Source organism: Myiozetetes cayanensis, unplaced genomic scaffold (assembly GCF_022539395.1).
Source record: "Myiozetetes cayanensis isolate MyiCay16 unplaced genomic scaffold, myiCay2020 scf12, whole genome shotgun sequence".
NCBI classification, from domain to species: Eukaryota; Metazoa; Chordata; class Aves; order Passeriformes; family Tyrannidae; genus Myiozetetes; species Myiozetetes cayanensis.
Window position 1 is genome coordinate 2,758,349 of NW_026086826.1, and position 13,057 is coordinate 2,771,405.

At 40.9% G+C, this 13,057-nt stretch overlaps 1 protein-coding gene and 1 long non-coding RNA gene across 5 annotated transcripts in view; one reads left to right on the top strand and one right to left on the bottom strand.

Moving 5' to 3' along the window:
* The window catches only part of ST6GALNAC3 (ST6 N-acetylgalactosaminide alpha-2,6-sialyltransferase 3), a 210,804-nt gene extending 208,659 nt beyond the window's left edge, over nucleotides 1-2,145 (bottom strand). Inside the window, exon 1 of the mRNA XM_050306898.1 lies at nucleotides 1,816-2,145. Coding sequence (XP_050162855.1) covers nucleotides 1,816-1,833 — 18 coding nt within the window. The 5' untranslated portion in view covers nucleotides 1,834-2,145. The remainder of the gene's footprint in view (nucleotides 1-1,815) is intronic.
* On the top strand, nucleotides 1,127-12,419 carry LOC126635548 (uncharacterized). 4 transcript variants are annotated; one of them, XR_007627743.1, is made up of 5 exons: nucleotides 1,149-1,223; nucleotides 3,707-3,952; nucleotides 4,563-5,668; nucleotides 9,965-10,233; nucleotides 10,856-12,419. It is a non-coding gene; the product is annotated as an uncharacterized LOC126635548 (long non-coding RNA). The 4 variants fall into 4 exon arrangements; XR_007627742.1 differs by having other exon boundaries at nucleotides 9,965-12,419; XR_007627741.1 differs by lacking the exons at nucleotides 9,965-10,233; nucleotides 10,856-12,419 and having other exon boundaries at nucleotides 4,563-6,599.
* Nucleotides 12,420-13,057: the final 638 nt, after the last annotated feature.

The window sequence follows — 13,057 nt, forward strand, 5'->3', positions numbered from 1 at the left end:
GCCTGCCTTATGGCAGAGCTAATCTTCTCACCGTATCTGTTTCACTTTTTATCCTTGCACCTGCCTGTATTAACAAGATTAAGAATTAACCTGGAAGAGGGCTGTCTGTCAAGGAATACCAATTAATCTATTGATTTAATCATCAGAATAAACCAAATGGAGCTTCAGGCCTGGGCAGAAGGAAGGTATTTATTGTGTTATAATTCAAACTCTATAAGGCATGCTTGTGGCAGGCTGTGTCACCAGACTGTGCAGGGGAAACAATTGGGAGGGAGGGAAAACAGACACTGGAGTTTTCTTTTAAAAGAACATTCTTATTTAAGTGTTACAGCCAGAGGGAAGATTTTGCACATGATCTCTCCACATAGTAAAAAAGAAAAAAGAGTTAGAAATTCTGGATTATTTGCAGATCCAAGCTAAGTCATTCAGAGAGTGTTTAAAAAGGAGTGCACACACTCATCTTTGTGAAACCAGGCTCCATTCACAGAGCTTCATCCCAACTCACAACTGGAGTCACAACTCTCCATTAAGTTACTGCTGTCTAATCAAAGGAGTTTGTTACTATCTCCAAGCACAACATGCTAGTACACAGACGTTTCTGCACTTGCAGCAAACCCTGCCTTTTTTTATTAATATAAACTGCCATAACATACATGCTCAAGACAGAAAACTCGAAAAACATTCATGCACCACTGACCCACTGGCAGAAAATGAATGAATGAAAAGAGGAAAAGAGTGCAGCAAAATAAGAAGTTGTTCAGGACTGGATCCATGGAGACACAGGAGACACATCCAAATAATATCTTATTATCTGGACACTGTTTTGAAGCTTTGCAACTTATCCACTTTGTTGATACGCTGAAGGCAACCACTGTGAGAGGCCATCCCAAAGTTTGGGATAATCAACTCTTTGCTGGAAGACCAATAACCAAGAACTCAACAGATCGGTTTCGCGTGCGAGAAATAAAACAAAGCGCAAACAAAGCCCTCAAAACACCCGCGGAAAGCAGCAGCGAGCTGAAAAGAAGCCGCTTTCGAGCCGGCAAAGTGACAGCCCTGCAAGGAAACAAACGCTGTGTGTGTTCCCAAGTGACCGCATTTCCGCCTCCTCCCCTCCCATTCAGCGCTCCCTGCTAGGGATGCTCCCTCCATCTGCGTGACATGCGGGATGAGAAACACTTTTCTCTCGGTGAGAAGAGGAGAAAGCACACGGTCACACGGTGGTAAGTTCGCGCTTATATTTGCTGGCACGAAGCGGGGAAAACCCTCCGTCAAATAGGTTGCTCGATTAGGTAAACGCAGTTAAATATTGAGTATAATGGTGCGGAGTGTGTGGATCTTGAGAAGATTCAGCAGGGGAGTTGTGTGCTTAAGGAGCAACTGGGACACAGCTGTGTGCATCTGCAACCTTTGCTTTAAAAGCAGTAAATGCTGCAAGGTTAGAAAAAGAAAGTAACTTCCCCGTTTTGCCCTTTGTATGGGAAGTCTGTTGCCCAAAGGCTTTTGTTCCTGAAAGGAATTCAGGGTAGACGAAGTCAGCTGAGATAAACCAGAGCCCCTCTCCCCCCTCCTGTTATTCAGTACACACTTCCCTTCCCACTAGCTCACAGTTCTGACAATGCAGGGGAAGAGGAAAAGAATGGCAGAGGGAAGCAGAGCACAGCTGTAAGTTGCAGAATATCTCCATATTCATTCGCCAAACAAAGCCAGTATTCAAAAAGACAACGAAGATGCAAAGGGATCGCACGGATCTCCACGCCTCTGAGCAGCGAGGGGCTCTCTAACAATGCATTCAAGCAACAGATAGAGGTTTACCTTCAAAATGCAGGCCATGTTCTTTCTCTATCCCTCCTACCACAGAGCAGCAGGATTCTACTTTTGTGAGCAGCAGTTCCAGTGTCAGGCAAAAGGCTGGCAGAGCCGCAGAACTGCTAGAGCCTACATTCCCGCAGATCCAAACAAGAGGCACCACGCATCCAGGATCCGTTAGTCATATCAGTCTTTTTATGCCCCGTTTGTTCCACCCATCAGCTCCTACCACTGGCTGGGAGCCAGCCCAGCACCTCCCCTCCCGTCACATGACGGAGTTTGATTCATGGCTCCAGCGTGTATTTTTCGTAAGCTCCAGGACGCTCCCGCGCAGCGCTAGGCGTGCTAGAGTGGCAATCTGTACCTTGCAGATGTTTTGCAATGGCCGCAAATCGAGCTGCACGTTTGTAATTAATCCCTCCGCAGCTCTCTAAATGCTCTCGGAAGGCAGCTGCTGCCAGTTGGGCAGGAAATGTCCAAAGTCTCTCTCTCTCTCTGTTATTAGGGTTCTAAAAATCCTTATGCTGCCTGTTAGAGTGCAGTAGTGTTTTATGTTCAGCCCTTTTCACTGTACAGCAGGCTTCGCTTTGCCTGAGCTGCTGCCCTACGAGAAATAATCATTATCAGCAACCAGCACAAATATCCCACCAGAGGTGCTTGTGTTGTGCTGCACACACCTCTTTCTGTGTAAAGGGCTGGTATCCATCACAGGGAATGCAAAGCATGGGTTGGTTTGTGAGGTGTTTTACATGTGCAAGTTGATAAAAGACTCTCTGAACTTTCTTTCGACTTTCTTGTGCTGCAGTGGGACTGAGCGCAGATTAATAAGTTCTTTCACTTTACATAACCTCATCAAATTCAAATTCTTCCCTTATATACTCTATATATCATAAAGGTTTCACTTCATATTTATCACTTCTCTAGCTGTCTCTCTCCCCCTTTTCCCAGTGCCTCTCATCACTACATCTTGGAACCCTTTGCATTTTTTGTACTTGGCACCTTCCCTGTGTTCCTTTTGTGCCACATTGCCTCACTCCTGCTGCTTTAATGCACACCAAAGCCCTCCCTCTCCCTTAATAAATTCCTTGTAGTGGGAGTCTTCCTCCCCTCCTGCAGCAGCTCAGGGTACCTGTTTACATGCAGCCAATCCACTCCGTTCATGTTATGAAACCATTTACCAAGAGCTCCTCAATAAGTGGAGGCCAGAAGGGGTTAGTGCTGCACTGTACATTTAATAACCAGCACTGCTCCCTTGCCTGGCAAGCCTCCCCTATCCAGGTGCAATCCCTCAAGACAGTAAGTAGGTTGAAACTAAAAGAACTGGCTGTCCTCATTTCTATCCAGGGGCAAATCATCCCCCAGAGCAGAACAGAAAGGGGACTGGGGAGAATTTCTGCAGCTCACGCTCCTGGGCTGCTTCCTTGTGCATTTCCAAAGAAGAGGTCATGGTGTGTTTGGCCTCTGCACCCACACCTCCAGAGTGATGTAATTATACATACACAGGTCCTGTAAACTCCTCAGCGCCTCTTCCCCCCTTTGAAATCCACCTCTTTGCTCAGTTACAGCCACAAGCCAAAGTTGCTGAGCTGAAAATTGTAGTGTTGTTGGGGAGACTAACGAAAACAAACCTAATTGAGGTTTCTAAGTTGACTAACATAAGGAAATACCTAAACCACAAATTAGTGGAAGAAGGTTGTAAGGGAGGGACCTTTTTTTTTTTTTTATTGGAAGCTACTACCAATCGGTGTTACATCGTTCTGAATAGCAGTTTATGCCTCTCTAAATACTAGTTCTTCATAGGGAGCTCTGTAACAAAACTATGGTTTTTAATAAATAAGATAAACAAATTATTCTCTTTTTTTCTCTGATTAAAAAAAATAATTGTTTTTCTCTCTAGTGGTCAAGAATCTATTTTTTTTCTGGGACTGAAAATATCCCTTTCACCTCTGTGAGAAGTTTTCATCTGAGGCAAATGAAAAATATTCCATCCCCTTCCCACCCCCCATCTCACCAACTTCATAAAGAACAAGAGGAATGAGACTTGGAGAGAAATTGTCCTGAAAAGGTCAACCATTTTCAACGTGTCCAAAGCAATGAGGGATTTCCAGTGAATTATATTCCTTAAGGAAAGCCAGAGATGTGGGTAGGTGTCTTGTTTTAAGCATCTCTGAAATGCTTTCGATTCTAAACATCACATCAGACAAAATGTGGTGACTTTTAACTTTTAGACCTTTTCTAAATGGACATTTATCTTAAAGATACTTCATCATTACTTCACACCAGCAACAGCCATCCTTGCCTCCCTCGCTCTGTGCCTCACCACAGTCCAAACACTTCATATTCACCTGTCTGCTGAGATACTTGCATGATGCCTTTTTAAGGGCATAAAAAAAGGTAATTTCTTAGATTGTATGACAAGCAACTACAGGCCCTCTAAATTTTCTCAGTGTAGTGAAAGACACTCAAATAGATTTTCTGGAACAGTAAGAGTGTTCCACGTGGCCGTGAGGGTCCCACAGCTCTGCTGGCCATTCCCAGCCAACAGGCATCCCTGCAGCAGCAGCAGCTGTTGTTTCAGAAAATGTTCTGCTGGTGATGGTGAGCCTTGTGAAACACTGTGTTTGTTCTCTGCAAACGCAGATGAAACTTGGATTTCTTTCTTCCAGAAGTTAATTTAGAGAAAACCTAAAGCCCTGCCTTTCAGGCAGATTTCTTTCAGGAGGGACATGAAATTTCTCTTTATTTTCTCCCAGGGACAAGAACTGAAGGTGTGACTTAAGCTGAGGTCACCACAAACAGCGACAGAAAGTCCAGCCTTAGGCTGAGCAAATTCCACCTCAGAGAAACCACACAAGGAAATGCATCCACCAAATGATAGAAGCAAACAGCCATTGTAAACACATCTTTTCCATGAGCCTCATGAAGTGCTTTACCTGAATTTATAACACTCTTGAAATCAGCTTTAGGTCAAACACAGCTCATGCAAATTTCAGCCTGTAACTTTTTGCCCAACATTAACACAGTTGTTGCTGCCTGGTGGGGATATCAAAGATGGTATGAACCTGCCTTTCAAGTCCGAGTCATTGTGACAGGCCACACAAAGTCACTGCTTCTAGTTCTGAGGACAAAGACCTTGCATGTTTGCCACCTGCTTCAAACCTTTCCAATACATTCCTATGGAAATGCTACCTTGGGAAAAATACGGTTGGGCATATTTGTTGTTTGGGCAGCAACCCCTTTCAGTTCTAGCTCTTAAAAACTATTTCTGCCATGATAAATCAATCCTTTGTGGAGAAGGCTGATCAAGCCTTAATTTGCACAGATTAATGCATCCACACAATACCAGTATTCAAGAAAGAGTTTCTCTGTTCTGCCAGTGTGGGTATTTCTGCTGGGCCAGGCTGTGCCATGAGTATTGCTCAACTGGTTTGTGTGGTGAATGGACATCACACCACTGGTGAAGCTGCATTTCCACCTGTGATAAGAACATCAAAGCCAAACTCTCACAAATGGGTAGCAGACTTAAATATTAAGTTGATTTGTTAGTCCCACACTTTTATATTTTAAAAGTGCACACTTGGGAGAAAGTCTGAAAGCTGTCGTCTTCTCACTAATCATTGAAATGAGACACTGCTTCATGCAGTGAAAACGTGCCAAAAGGGAAGAACCTGTTTGAACATTTGCTGCTACTATGAAGTTTTATCAGACAGGGATGACACCAGATGGCATTTCTCACCCTTCAGGTGCAACCTGAGCCAGTAGCAGAGTAACAGATCTCCTCCATTGTTATCCAGGCATCTCCTCTTCCCAACCTTCTGTATATCAATTTTTCCTTACCTCATGTAACTCACCACTAGAGGTAAGTAACATAAGCTACTCAGCAGCCCAGTGTCATGACAAAGGTAGAAGATGAGATGACAAAAAGACAGCAGGTTGTGATTTAAATGGGAAATCTTATCCAGTGATCTGTCCAAATGTTACACGGAGTTTTAATTTAAAACTCACAATGACCCTGACGTTTCAGGTAAGAAAAAAAGGCTGGAGTGCTGCATTTTAGAGGTGAACTCCTGCTGCACTCTGGAGTCCAGAAGCTGAGGAGAACACATGGGACTTGATACAACCTGATTTCTACTGCTGCTTTTCAGAAAATCCTTACAGATTAAAACGAGCACACCGTGCACACCGTAGTGAAAAAGCCAGTAGATACTGCCCTGCCCAGCTCTGTTCATCTGCACCTCACTCAGCTGCAGGACAACCATTCGTGCATTAAAACAAAGACAAACAAACAAACAAACAAGGTTTATTCACGGAATACTTCTGCGTGTTTTGCTGGCAGGAGACAAGGACTGCTCGGCACCATTAGAGGGCTATTAGAAATTCAGCTCATCACCTCAGCTATTATTCAGTGTCATGGTAACAATTTAGCACAGCCACACAGCACTTGCAGACCTTGCATGTTCTGGAGTTTCCCCCAGCCCCTTTCTAATGCACCTGTACAAACACACTCAAATCCAGGCCTCCCACCTTTCCTTCAACTAAACATGCTTGAAAAAAAAATAATAATAAAATCAAGTGTTGGCCACACACGACTGTTTTAGGAAAAAAAGAACAATTCCCTTTGTTCTCCAACACAAGGTGAAATCTTTGAAAAAGGTAAATGCTGTGCTATTTTATAGCTGTATGACATAAAGGATATCACTTATCATAACCCTAATATTTAACTTGTATACGAAGCACACAATGCTGTCAACAAATATTTATGATTTAAAAGAAAATTTAAAAATCCACAATATTTTTCAATGCATGAATACTCAGAGACAAAGGTCTGTTGAAGTCACTGGAAGCACAAAAAAAAGTAAACCCCTACAAATCAGTAATCCTCTCAGCCTGTTGTCATTTTATTTTTGAATGCATGCTCGTTTGAGAAATTCAGGTTTCTGTTTTCAAAGCTGCTTATTAAACAGGGATCATTTTACACTGAACTACATTATATATTTTTATATTACATATATAATATATATTATATATTTTATATTAGTAAAGAACTGTATGTCATCTGTTATTTGTAATTTTTAAGAAATTATATGTAAATATTTTAATAGAAAAAAATGTGGGTTTTTTAAATGTAGGGAAAAACAACCCAAAACCATGCTTAGAGAAGAACATTGTCTGTCCCAGGAAGCTTTCCTCTAATTAAAACCGACTAAGCAACTCTGCAGAGTGCTGTGTCTGCTTACGGCACCAGATGTTTTGCCTGCACAAAAATAGTAAGATAAACAAATATATAACTTGCTGCAGTCTCCAGGAGAAGAAAACCCACCAACAATATTCTGAAGGGCATTCAAAAGCTGAACAGTGTGTTTGAAAATGCACTGTCTTTTGAAGGTAACTTTGCTGACTGGAGAATGTGGGTTGGTTGATAGGTATTCCTTGCAAGTTCTGCAGTCAAGGATGTGTTTGGGTTTTTTCCACTATTGAGTTTTTACATTCTTTGCTCAGTTATCAATGCCTTGCCCTCCCACTGTTTTCATGACACGCAAATAACATCACAAAAACATTAACGCTGTTTCACACTGAGATGTGCCCGTGTCATTTTATCTCTTGATGAGATTTTATCCTGGAGAATACAGCTGTTCACATCAAAGGAGCTCAGGAAAAGGAACCAGCGACAACATCAGTCAAGGTATTGAAAGCCCTAAATTGGAGCAGAAAATTTAAATGCAGCCTTTCAGCTTAGGAGAATACCTTCCCCTGAACTAAAGAGATGTTGCTCCCTGCCGTGCTTCCTCCAAAGATCCAGCCAGCTACTGTTTTTATGGGCTGAGCTCCATCATTATCCAAACTGCTTCTCTTTTTTTAAAAAAAAAACAAACAAACAAACAAACAAAACCCCACAACCCACAAAAACCCTGTCCCTATCCCTTCCCAAGGCTTTATCTAATGTTTCTTTGCACTTAAAAGAGAAATCTTAAAAGCACAGCAGTAAAGACAAATTTATTTAATTCAGGAGTGAATTAATTGGCAGGGAGAAGGATGGATTTTTTTTTTTTTATCACTGTCAAGTAACATATCTAGAGGGTCTAACAGTGCTGGCACTGTCAGGTCTGAGCCACCTCGTTCAACATCCTGCTACACATCACATCATCACAAAGCTCTGAATCCCAAAGCTCTGTCTTGGTCTTGAACAAAGAAATTGTCCTCCAGGGCAAATAAGTAAGTAAATAAATAAATATTTATTCTGGGAATGGGATGGGAACTCAAGAATCCTGTTTTTGCCAGGGAGGGGCAGGGTTGTGAAGAACAGGAACCCATCTCTCTTTCACAGGCTGGAAAATGGGGGCAAGACAGCCCCTGGCATTCACCTACCCATCGTCATCTTTTCAGGAACTGTGTAGGCTTTATCGCTGTCAGCATCCCCTGAGGGTTCCTGGAGACCTTCCCTGCTCTGGCTGGCAGAAACAGGGCTCTGAGCAGCAGCCACTGCTCTGCAAGTTCTGCTCTGCCATGAACAGAAAGCCAGAGGAATGTGCCATGGCACCAGGGACAAGAGATTCTCTGCCCTACATTGTCTTAAGAGACAGAGGGAGCAGCATGACAGCCAGGGTAGACCAGGAGAGAGGCTGCACATGGCTGGGGCACAGAAAAATAAGATCCTTGAATGCAGATTTGGCCTACTGGTCCAGAATTTCCCAATTAAAACCAGCACAACAGCACAACAAAAGCAGTCGAAGGATTTTTTTCTAATCTCAGTCTCAGGTTTTAGAGTTCCTTGTAGCTACAGGTTTTGGTCAGAAAAATAGACAAGTGCAATCAGAAATATGTGCAATTCTGCAACAATTTATCACCTGCATGGGCTCTACCAAACTGAGAAGCACCCAAAGGATATAAACTAGCACCAAGTGTAACTTGTGGTCTTGTTTCATTGAGAGTTATGAATTAGTGTTCTTACAGCATGCTATAAATGGATCTGTAACATGATTACAGTAATTTTAGGAATACAAAAGTGTTTCACAAGAGTTTTTTCTGTTTTGGATATATTTTATGCAGTTATGGCCCCAATGTTTAGACATGCAGAAAAAAAATTCATATATATATTCTACAAAACTAAGAGGGGTGTCATATGGAGAGATTCACAGGAGAAAGTCAGACAGTCCCTAGAACCCACCTGTTCTGTTTTTAAACCTCATTCTGTACTTGATTCCTGAGTTACTGAAATCCATCTCTACTCCTTCCATTAAAATTCTCCCAGTCAGATTCTGTTCTTGGCATATAAAGCCTCACCTAGGCCACCACGAGAGACAATAAAAGCTGCTTGCAGATCTGGAATCGTGACCTTTACTCCCCTGAGTCCAAATAAACTGCTACCCTACTGCCCTGTTAGATCCACACTCTCCTTGGAGCCTTCAGGGGCACTAACCACCCATCACTCCATGTCCTAATGCCAGCAGGCTTTGTTCCACTGGATATCAAGAGAAGAAAATACCTACCTTGTTATTAAAATTACTTATACCCACAAAAGTTGCCAGTAGCAAAACGTTGCTGTGCTTTGAAGAGCCCATCTCAAACTGTGAACACACGTCCTCAAGAAAAATACCCTTCCATCTTCTGAAACATCTGACAGCTATCACACAAATTTTTAACAAGATCTATTCCCTGCAATGCTTTGAATCAACAATTTTACGAGTTTGTAACTCCCAATAGTCTTTCTACACTGCTGTGTAATAGGGAACTAGAAGATAAAAAAATGCATTTATGAGGGGACTTAAGGGGTTTAATCAGTTAGAGAACTTGTAATTATTGTTTTATGAGAGCAATCATTCATCTTGAAATTTAAGTGGTAGCACTGAACACAAGTCTAAAGAAATGCAGGAATTCAGGCTGGGTATACAGATGTCAGAATTTTCAAATTACATGACCAGACCATTCTTCCCCCAAAGGAAGTTTTGAAGTTGTGGGTTGTTGTTTGCTTTGTTTTTTAATTGGGGTGGGATTTGTTTTGGCTTTTTGTTTTGGTTTGTTGTGGGTATTTGGGGGTTTTTTTGTGGTTTGTTTTTTTTTTTTTTTTTTCATTTGTCCTCCCTATTTTAGTTCAAAAGATGAAACTTCCAAAGGATGAGTGTAAATCAGCATTACATGGATATGCTGTTTCCTACAGGATCACTGCTTCATTTACTGGAAAAAAAAATTATATAGTGAATGAGAAATGGTTTTAAGGAAAAACTGCACAAGTCTGATGATTCAAGTCATTGAAAGCAGCTGTGAAGAAGAGGATTCTGAACTTGCCTCTAACAGAAATCCACTGCAATGCTCTCCAATTTAATAGCTGGGCACTAGTGTTATTTTCCCTCATTTTTCTGGACTCGCAATTTTAAACCATAAAGGTTTATTCACCAATGCACTGGGTACCTGCAGCTGCAATCAAAGGTAATAGGACTTTTATTTTGAGCATATTAATTGATACATAATGCTAAGTACTCTAAAGTAAATAAATAAATAAATAAGTCATCTTAGGCACCCTGTATTGGACAGCAGCATAAAAGGACACATTTTTCCTGTGACTCACTTTCTTCCCTATAAAACACTAATAATTTTTAATGTGGATGTGTCACATTACAGTGAATGGCATAAGAGTGTCCATTAGGAAATTAGGCAACCTGTCTTCAGGAAATGCTTTCAACTGTCATGAAGTAACGTGTGGCACAGAGCCACACTTGGGCATGATGGAGCAAAAGAATATTAAATAGCTGCTCTCCACCTGCATCTGGCCAGCCCATACACATAAACAAGTCAGGAGCATTAGAACAAAAAGGATGTTATTAATCATGTAATTTAAAACTGTGTTTAGGGGATAATTTGACCAAATAATAAATAAATAAGAATTAAGACTGCAGACGTAATCACCTTGGGATTTCAAAATTTGAACACTTGGCTTTCTTATTTAATACAATTTTTATTTCTGTATCCCTGAAGTCAGAGGCACAAATTCCACCTCCTGCCATTACTGGCAGCCCTGTTGTGTGCCACTGTAAATTTTTCTAACTTCCAGGACCATTCAGGACTCTTCAGAAGCCAACTCAGACAGAAGCAGCCACTTCCAGACCTAGAATACAAGACACAGCCTTTCCCTGATGGGTTGTAGCAGCAAAGAAAGGCCAGCTCCAATCTGGTTAATACTGACTGTTGAATCCACCAGCTCTGCCACTGAACAGGATACAACTGGAGTTGTCCCTCTCACTGGATCCTTTCCCAGTTAGAAACTAGAGAAAGAATGTATGCCATTGCTATGCTAATTTTGAGAAGGAAAAAAAAAACCACCAACCACCTAAAAACTGTGTTGTTAAGAGTCCAAATAACTTAAGATGCAAGAAGTCTCAGAGTGAGTCCATTTAATGGTCCAAATAAAGTCCATACAGGGGTCCTTCAACCATTAGAAAAGTTATGGTTTTTGTTAATTTTGATGTTTTATGACTTCTAGTGACCCTGATGTTTTGTTCAAAGTCATTTTTGAATTTTCAAAAAGCCATAAAGCCCTCTGTTAACAGTTTCTCCAAACTGTAAGTGGAAAGTTTACCATTAAAGTGGTAAAACACAAAGATTTGGTGGTCTGACTATTTTTAAACAGACCTTTTTCTGAGCAGTTCAATCCTGCCATACATCACTCGAAGCCAGTAAAGGACTTCATTGACACAGTAATCTTCGGTGTAAAATACCAGGTTCTGCAGAGATAATTCATTTTGCAAAGTTTTCACTGGAAGTAAGTTCCATATCTCCAGGATAAATTTATTAATATTGCCAGATAGTTACAGCCTACATCCCAGTAGCAGAGGAATTAGAACTTGGAGCCAGCCACATTTGAGAACAGCTAAGTGAAGTGGGTTCACAATGCAGATTTTTCAAATTTATGTGCATGAAAAGTAAAGAGCTTCTTTCCTGCCCCTGTATTTTCAAAGTGGTTATCAGAATAACATTTTTCTACGTGGGTTCTTATTATAGAGAGCACAGCCATCCGTGTTTGCAAATCATGTAACACCCTCTTTCCTTTGCAACAAGGGTGCAAGTAATGTTGCTTGTCAACACCAAGGAGAGGATAAAATAAGTATAGGGAGACATATCTTACATAGAAAACATTTTGGAAAGAAAATCATTTTAGTCATCCTCAGGTGGGTAACAGTCCTCACTTCATTTTTCCCCCAGAGATTTATTACTAGAATTAGTGTTAATCTCAATAAAACTACAGTATTTCTGCTAATCCACCAGAAAGTATCAAAGTTAAAAAGAGCTCATGATTTATCATGCACACCATAGTACAGTTTTATAACATTTTTATTATTTTCAAAGCCTTCTAGGATGTTCCTTATCAAGATGTGACATAATTCTTCCCATAGCTCAGTTGTCTCGTTATGGTGCTGCAGTACATGATAAAGAAAATAATTTATAGTTGGAGATAAACTTACTGTGTCTGGCTTTCCATTTTAATAAAATTTACAACAGCGTTTGGAGAAACTGCAGTGTCAGATTTCATTGACTGTGGAAAAAAAAATATACTAGGAGCTAAGATTGACTTTATGCCCATTTAGATATTTTGTATAGCAGTCATGGAAGCAGGCTGTCAGGACAAGATAAATTAGGGATTTTGAGGACTGGTTCAATTTAAATTCAGGAGTCCACAGGCAGACAGGGTGGCTGCTAACAAGTGTCAGAGTATGTGGATTGCCTGGATTTTCTTGTGTGATGCTAAATGCAGAACTTATCTAAAAAAACAGGGTTCCTCCATTTTATTCATCTGATATAAAGTTATCTTTTGCATTTAAAGGCTCCTAAAGTAGAAGTTCATAACTCTGGAGTTGGGGTAGAGGAAGATGTTATTATATTGGACTAATCCTATCCTTTAATTCCCTTAATGAAGTATAATTCCCGAAGTGGATGCTACAGGAGAAGTGGCCAGATCCACCAGACTTTGTCCAAGACCATATTTATGTCCTTCTTGGTATAAATCACAATCCTTTGAGAGTTTTCCTTAGAAGGAAGATAGAAACCTGACTTTTAGGTGAAGTCATGAACAACTGAGAGGCAACTGGTTCAGAAGTACCAGGAGGGACAGCTTTTTAAGTCATAGCTCTGTCATAGCCTTTGTATTCTCAGACAATTTGCTTTGCAAGTTAACATTTAAAGCTCCTTCTCCTGATAAGAACAAAGAGAACTGCACACTGCTGTGGTCCTGTAAAACTCTTAGTCTAATGTATTAGCA